Source organism: Diabrotica virgifera, chromosome 2 (assembly GCF_917563875.1).
Source record: "Diabrotica virgifera virgifera chromosome 2, PGI_DIABVI_V3a".
In the NCBI taxonomy this organism is placed as follows: domain Eukaryota; kingdom Metazoa; phylum Arthropoda; class Insecta; order Coleoptera; family Chrysomelidae; genus Diabrotica; species Diabrotica virgifera.
Window position 1 is genome coordinate 74736315 of NC_065444.1, and position 9122 is coordinate 74745436.

General features: G+C 31.9%; 1 protein-coding gene across 3 annotated transcripts in view; it reads right to left on the reverse strand.

Moving 5' to 3' along the window:
* The window catches only part of LOC114342823 (venom carboxylesterase-6), a 75081-nt gene extending 67793 nt beyond the window's left edge, over positions 1–7288 (reverse strand). For all 3 annotated transcript variants that reach the window (XM_028293631.2, XM_028293630.2, XM_028293628.2), the window contains exon 1: positions 7146–7288. In XM_028293631.2, the coding sequence (XP_028149432.2) occupies positions 7146–7193 (48 nt within the window). In that variant the 5' untranslated portion in view covers positions 7194–7288. The remainder of the gene's footprint in view (positions 1–7145) is intronic.
* Positions 7289–9122: the final 1834 nt, after the last annotated feature.

The window sequence follows — 9122 nt, forward strand, 5'->3', positions numbered from 1 at the left end:
AATTTTAGACATCCCCGTGTCTTCTTTTATTCAGCATTTGCTTAGATTGCAAGAAAGCACGAACACCTAACCACACCTTTCTAACTTGATCTGATTAGAGGTTTTATTTCTCTGGAAATAAAACGTCGAATTGTTATTAAACATAAGTATAACGTTCCCTGAAACTAGCTGTGTTTTTAACGCCTTCCGTTAGTTCAATCGTTTGGGTCAAATCTTTAGACGTCAATTTGACTATCTTATTACAATACACAAATACAAATACCCTAACAATACACAAATAGTCACTAAAAAATTATTTTTATATTTATTAATTGTTTAAATAAAAAAACGATTTTAATTGAAAATGTTTAATTGTTTTTTACAATATAGAAACTTGAATCTTTTACAGACTGTAGCTAATTATATGAACTATACATAATTTAACTTTTTACGTTAATTGTTTACGTTATGCTTCATAAATGAACAATAAAGTTTCAAATTTTTTGCCCATTCCGACTACTTTTCATGTTTGTACATCATGTTTATAAAAATCCTAAGCGGCGACGATTTTAAACGCTCATATCTGTGTTTATATAAATATCGGCGCTTATTCGTGTTAAATTTCAATACGATACGAAACAAAACTTCTACCAAAACTCGAATTCAAAAAATTCGTGTTTTTAGCGTAGTCTTAGAAAAACCACCGGTAGAGATATTCCGTGCTACAATTAACATTAGAATTCGTTTTGGCGTATTAATTCAAAGTTTGTTACGAACTCTTAATGGATGGAGTGGAAATTAACAGGGTCTACACCGTGCAATAGTAAAGCATTAGAAAAGATGGAAAGACTGCGAAAACTGTAATAGGTGTAAATAATGATTTTGATATAAAGAAATTACAGAAAATATACAATGTATGTATCAAATGTTGAAATTAATGCAAAAAATGTGTCTATCATACACATCCTTTTTTTTTAAACATGATGATGTATTTTAATGTTGGAAAAGTGTAAGACTAAAAAGTAAAAAATAAAAAATAAAAAAATATGAAATAGCTATTTATGAAACAGTTCGTGAAGTATGCTTTTTGCGAACGCACGCGATATTTAGAGCACGAGCGACAGCGAAGCGAGTGCTATACATCAGTAAGTTCGCAAAAAGTGCTTCACGCAGAGTTTCATAAAATATTTGGACATCTTGGATTTTAAAGCACCCTATGTAACGCACAGCTGGCACAGCTGAATGTGGCTGCATTTTTATGTGTGTGCATCACAGTGTTGCCATGCTGTTTTATATATATTTCTTTCATAATTTCAATCAATGTTAAATATACCTACAAGAATAATAGAATAATAACATTTACTTATCCGTCATTATACTAGGTATAATGATAAATGAAGTGTCAAATTAAAGCTTATAATCCAAGGATAGTACTAAAGGTAAGAAATTAGACCTAGGTTGTCTGTCCGTCTGTCTGTCTGACTGCGAATATAACTCCTCCGTTACTATACCAGGTAGAATGACAAATGAGGTGTCAAATGAAAGCTTATAATACAAGGATCGTACTAAAGGTAAGAAATTTGACATAGGCCGTCTGTCCGTCCGACCGCGAATATGACTCCTTCGTCGTATGCTTTTTGCGAACGCATGCGATATTTAGAGCACGAGCGACAGCGAAGCGAGTGCTATACATCACGTAAGTTCGCAAAAAGTGCTTCACGCACAGTTTCATAAAATATTTGGACATCTTGGATTTAAATCACCCTATGTAACGCACAGCTGGCACAGCTGAATGTGGCTGCATTTTTATGTTTGTGCATCACAGTGTTGCCATGCTGTTTTCTATATATTTCTTTCATAATTTTAATCAATGTTAAATATACCTACAAGAATAATAGAATAATAACATTTACTTCTCCGTCATTATACTAGGTATAATGATAAATGAGGTGTCAAATTAAAGCTTATAATCCAAGGATAGTACTAAAGGTAAGAAATTAGACCTAGGTTGTCTGTCCGTCTGTCTGTCTGACTGCGAATATAACTCCTCCGTTACTATACCAGGTAGAATGACAAATGAGGTGTCAAATGAAAGCTAATAATACAAGGATCGTACTAAAGGTAAGAAATTTGACATAGGCTGTCTGTCCGTCCGACCGCGAATATAACTCCTTCGTCACTATACCAGGTAGAATGACAAATGAGGTGTCAAATGAAAGCTTATAATACAAGGATGGTACTAAAGGTAAGAAATTTGACATAGGCTGTCTGTCCGCCTGTCCGTCCAACCACGAATATAACTGATCCGTCACTATAGCAGGTAGAATGACAAATGAGGTGTCAAATGAAAGCTTATAATACAAGGACGGTACTAAAGGTGAGAAATTTAACATAGGCTGTCTGTCCGTCTGTCCGTCCGACCGCGAATATAACTCCTTCGTCACTATACCAGGTAGAATGACGAATGAGGTGTCAAATGAAAGCTTATAATACAAGGATGGTACTAAAGTTGAGAAGTTTGACATAGGCTGTCTGTCCGTCTGTCCGTCTGTCCGTCCGACCGCGAGTATAACTCATCCGTCACTATACTAGGTAGAATGACAAATGAGGTGTCAACTGAAAGTTTATAATCCAAGGATAGTAGTAAAGGTGAGAAATTAGACCTAGGTTGTCTGTCCGTCTGTCTGTCTGTCCGCAAATATAACTCCTCCGTCACTATAACAGGTCGGACGGACAGGCGGACAGACAGCCTATGTCAAACTTCTCATCTTTAGTACCATCCTTGGATTATAAGCTTTCATTTGACACCTCATTTGTCATTCTACCTGGTACAGTGACGAAGGAATCATATACGCGGTCGGACAGACAGACGGACAGACAGCCTAGGTTAAATTTCTTACCTTTAGTACCATCCTTGGATAAGCTTTCATTTGACACCTCATTTGTCATTCTACCTGGTATAATGACGAAGGAGTTGAGTTTGCAAACAGACAGACAAGACGGACGGACGGACAGACGGACGTGGACAATTCAATGTTTTCACATTTTTTCAAAATTGGTGAAAACAACAACATAATAAACTTTACTTAATTGGTGTTTCAAAACTACTTACTTTTAACACATTAGGTACACAATATTACAAGGTTTCTAGCGTCACAACGTCACAATAATTTAAAATAATCAAGTAAAAACCTATATATACATAACATATTAGAACATACCTAAAATACACATAAATGATACATTTCACACACAAATATAATATCACAAAAAATTGTAATGTGATAGTATGAAAAAATAGAGGATACGGCAACGGTGTTACATGTGACGGTCGGCCCGGGTCGGATTCAATGCCAATATCTACACAGACATATTTTAGGGTGCTTTAAAATCCAAGATGTCCAAATATTTTATCTACTCTACCATAATCAAATAAAAAAAACTGCAACTCTTCGTCACTGGAATTCATTTCTATTCTACAATTTTTCGAACTTTGATATTTAAAAATTCTAACTTCTTTCAAACCACAAAACTGTCAAAACTTTTGTCGTAATTTATTGCTCATTATGTCATCACCATGACAACGCGAAAGTTAAGGATATTTGATTATATGAAAGTGTGTTAAAAACAGTGCGAAAAAGTAAGTCCCATGTAAAATACATTGTTACTTCACGCACACTTTAAACACTTCGCGCACTGCTATCTATAATGACAGTTTTCACAAACTAAAAACTTACACATAATATGACATAGAGTAGATAAAAAATTTTTATGAGTCATATTATGTATAAGTTTTTAGTTTGTGAAAACTGTCATTATAGATAGCAGTGCGTGAAGGGTTTAAAGTGTGCGTGAAGTAACAATGTATTTTAAATGGGATTTACTTTTTCGCACACTTTCAATTGGTTTTTGGCACACTTTCAGATAATCAAATATCCTTACCTTTCGCGTTGTCATGGTGATGACAATATGAGCAATGACTTACAACAAAATTTTTGACAGTTTTGAGGTTTGAAAGTAGTTAGGATTTTTAAATGTCAAAGTTCTAAAAATTGTAGAATAGAAATAAATTCCAGTGACGAAGAGTTACAGTTTTTTTATTTGTTTATCTTAGATAAAATTTTGTATGAAACTGTGCGTGAAGTACTTTTTGCGAACTTACGCGATGTATAGCACTCGCTCCGTTGTCGCTCATGCTCCAAAAATCGCGTGCGTTCGCAAAAAGCATACTTCACGAACTGTTTCATAAATATCTATTAATAAACGAGTTTCTTTAGTTACGAGTGTTAAAATTAAAAATTCTATAAAAAAAATCAAATAAAAAGCAAAAAAATAAAAAAATTCAAACTCGAAGGATTATTCGAAAAAAACTGTTAGACAGATTAAATTTACAAAAATCTCACACATTCGTTAAAAAATTGAAAAAACCTAACACATTCGTTAAAGAAAAGCGTGGGGCGCGTCTTCATCAAATAAACGGTTTGAGGATAGATATTTTTTATTTTTCGCTCCCCACGCTTTTCTTTAATAGCCCAGTCGGGACACCATTTGACCTTGCATTAGGAGCTGCCCCAAATTTTATTTTTCTAATCTTTAGGGCGGGTCAATAGTAGTATAAATTTAAAATCTCGACTGAATTTGACCGTTGCGTTAGCCGCCATCTTGATTTTGAACGAGTACCGTTTTTGCTCAATATCTCCGCTATTTTCAACTTTTCGACAAAAAATATTCAAACTGAAATTGTTGAAAATGCAATTTTCTATAATTTCGTTTATTATAATTTGTCTCGTGCGGTCCATATTTTCCGAGTTATGGGGAAAACAGTGACAGTTAAAGCATAATTATTGATTTATTGAAGTATCTCGTTTATTATTACTTTTACAACAAATTTTAATCTATACATACAAAAATGAAGAGAATTAACTTTTGTATAATTTTGATCTCGTTCATTTTTTTGATAAAATCAATATTTAAGGTAGTACGGATGCGGTAAAGGCGCGAGCGTAAGACCCGATTGATTTTAAAGCAATTGTTTTTGTTCAATATCTTCCCCATTTTCAACTTTTCGACAAAAAGTGTAAAGACTGAAATTGTTGCAATTACGATTTACTACAGTTTTTCGAGAGAACCAGTGGCGGGTCTAAGAGGGGGAATGGGAAAATTCACCCCAACGGAGTCCAAAATTAAAAAAAAAATTGTTGAAATATTAAAATATGTTAGCTGACATGAAACTTAATTATCGACAGACAAATTCAACCCATAAAACCCGCTAGTTAATAAAATTAAGTGAACTTAATGCATGTAAGTTATTATTTGTCTTTTATGTACTTAGTTTGGTTGGTGTTTCATTGGAAGTTTCAAAAATTTTATAAAATATAATTCTCTTTATTTTTGTTTATGTACAATTATGTTCTTAAAGTTAATAATAAATGAGACAATTCAATAATTATGCTTCCCCTCCGCTTCCACTATTTTCCTTTTTAACTCGGAGAATATTGATCGCATAAAAAAATTGTGGAAAAAAAATTGTAGGAAATTGCGTTTCCAACAATTTTAGTTCCTACTGTTTTGGTCGAAAAGTTGAAAATGGCGGAGATATTAAGCAACAACGGTTCTCCTTTAAAATCAATATGGCGGCTAATGCTACCGCGGAATTCAGTCGAGAACTTAAATTTACACTACTATCGATATCCCCTAAAGGATAGAATGATGAAATTTGGGGCAGCTCGGAAAAAAAAATCAATTCAGTAATTATGCTCCCCCCACCACTTTTTACTATTTTCCCACTTAACTCGGAAAATATCAACCGCATGAAAAAAATTGTTAAAAGGAAATTGTAGGAAATTATATTTGGAACAATTTAAGTTGAAAATGGCGTAGATATTGAACAAAAACAATTGCTAAAAAATCAATTAGGTCTTACGCTCGCGCAATTATCGCATACATACTACCTTAAATATTATCTTTAGCAAAAAATGAAAGAAACTAAAATTGTGTAGAATTCAATTCTCTCTATTTTTGTATAGGAACATTTTTGTCGTAAAACTAACAATAAACGAGATAATTTGATAATTATACTCTATTTATATATTAACTGTCACTATTTTCCGCTATAACTCGGAAAATATCGATGGCACGAAAAAATTGTAAAAATAGAAATGATAGAAAATTACATTTTCAACAATATTGGTTTTTATACTTTTTGTCGAAAAGTTGAAAATGGCGGATATATTGAGCAAAAACGGTTCTCGTTTAAAATCAAGATGGCGGCTAACGCAAAGGCGGAATTCAGTCGAGATTTTAAATTTACACTACTATTGACCCCCCTAAAGATTAAAAAAATAAAATTTGGGGCAGCTTCTAATGCAAGGTTAGGCCCGTTATTCGTCTAACCCGACTGGACTATAACGAATGTGTAAGATTTTTTCAATTTTTTAACAAATGTGTGAGATTTTTGTAAATTTAATCTGTTTAACAGTTTTTTTCGAATAATCCTTCGTGAATTTTTTTATTTTTTGCTTTTTGGTTGATTTTTTTATAATATTTTTAACTTCAAGACTCGTAACTAAAGAAAAGCGTTTCTTAAATTTTTTTTTCATATTTTTTTTATTGTTATAATATTGTTTCGTCAGTCTTGAATGGCATTTTAATTTTAGATTTTATTTGTGCAACATGTAGTTTAAGTTATATAATGGGAAAAATAAAATGTTCAGTGAGAATGATAATTCGCAGTAGGTACGTTTGAAATGATTATATTAAAATAAAATATGCTTAAAAATGTAATTTAGATTAAAACATAATGTCGCACACTCATTAAATGAATTCAAGTAGTAATTTCACAAATTACTAATATGTTCGCTACGGATGATGGTTTGGAAAAACAAACGTGTTAATTCGGTTAATTGAATTAAATGTCGGACTTTATATTAGAAAATTAGTCTCAATTAAATTTCGAAAGATCATTCAAACATAACTTTTAAAACATCTATCGATTTCCAAAATTAAATTCAGAAAGTAATAGAAATTGGGAAGAAAAGTATGTTTGAAGGTAAATGCTAATAACTGAAATAAATAATCTAGCTCATATATCATCTAGCTATCATAAAATATTTTGAATATTATCAAAGTATATGCAATTCAAATAAATAGCAAAATAAAGTACTTACGATATGCAATAATCCTGGGAAAAGCACCAAAAAGTAAAACCAACGCATCTTGTTTATAACTAAATCGTATCTAACAAAAATATTTTTGCAAATATATAAATCACTACGTGATTGATGTAATCAGTGAGATAATTCTATTAAATCTGTCAGCTCATTGTATTCTACTTCAAGTTCATCTCCATTTTATTCAAATTAATTTTACTGAATAGGTGACGATAATACTAAATTACAAACAAAAAGGAAGAAGAAATGTAGGATGGCGTTTAAAAAATGGAAATTAATTTGATATCGATACAGACAAGAAATGAATCGAGTAATTTGCTGAATCCAATGATGCTAGGCATATTTTTTTTTATTACGTTTTAGGGTGCAGTGCATTTCTGCGTAGGCGACCACCGTATATTCAGCCCTATTCTGTAACTTTTAACAAATCAAATAGAAATGAACAAGTCGAATCGTAATTACCCGAAATCGGAATGTTTGATAGCTATCGCATCATTTTCGTGTTTGGATTGGTATTCTGTAACTCACATCGTAAGCAGGGTAAATCAAAATCGGCAATTTCTATTTCATGCGGTCAAGAAGTGGTGACAACCCCGCATTGTCAAGCGAAATTAGTGTTCTGTGATCTGTCTGTTACTGGTTCTAAATTTGAAATACGACACCGTTGCCATATCTTCAATTTTTCATACTATCACAATGCATACAGTTGCATTTTAAAAATAGTTTTGAAATAACAAAAAAGAAAAATTTTGAAAAGTAAACAATAAAATATTAGTGTAAATATTGGACACAAAAACCTTAAAACATGATAACTGGTTTTAAATCAAAGTTAATTAAAATTGTTATAAAAAGAAGATAAAATAAATAAAAAAGATAAATGAAGATAAGATGTATGGTGTAAGATACTAGTAATATACAATCTTAAGATTTGATTTCAGCTAAAATAACTGATTAACAACTTTTCTCAGAAACGGCGTCTTTTCTATAATTATTTTCTTTTATATAAGCGTTGATTGATAATATGAAATACAAGTAAACTGGTATAATATATTTATCAATCAACGGTATAAGTCTATCTTTATATTTTAAACGTTCTTGTACAATATATTCTTGTACATTATGCCACTGAAAGAAATTATACAAGAAATAAACAAAAAAGTTTGGCAATACTGTGACTGGCAAACATTCAGCATTCAGGTGCCAAATAAATTTTAAGGTTAGGTTCAATCCATAATCGTACAACATGTCTAAATTAAATTATACAATTCCCTAAGTAAATACCACCACAGACTAAAAATTATGATAAAATAATGATAAATAAGTAGTAATAAATTATTATTTTTAGTAGATATAAACGTCAAAACAAAATACAATGCGCTTGCGTCAAGCACAATTCCGATATCGAAATCTAATTTCGACAGGGTAAATGGTGTCGAAGTCATTTCTATTCACTATTCCGATTGTAGAGATTATAACGGAGTTATGGAATACCGATTTTGACTATTTCTATTCGACTTGGCCACTTCTACTCGATTTTCCTGACTTCCACCATCGAAATGAGTTACAGAATAGGCATGATTGTCTTGTCCATGGACCTATAAATAAAATACGTCCATGGTCTTGTCAGTTGAGACATCAGCTCTCTACAGGTCTACCGGTAACATCAGGTACGCCGATGATACCGTACTAATAGCAAGCAACGCACAAGGACTACAAAATATAATAAATGCCGTAGTTCGTCATAGGGAATTGTTTGGTTTACACTTAAACGTTTCCAAAACTAAAATTTTAGTATTCTCAATTCTTGCAAATTTCAATTTTTTAAATTTCCGTTAGCATAAAAAAGGCAGAGTTCTCTTTTAAGTCTTTGAACTTTAGTAAATTTTTGGCCAAAAACTCAAAATAAATTTTGAAAAGCGTCGGAAGGAATGATCAAACTGTATTACCCAAATTTTGTTGTATCTGCTAAGCTTA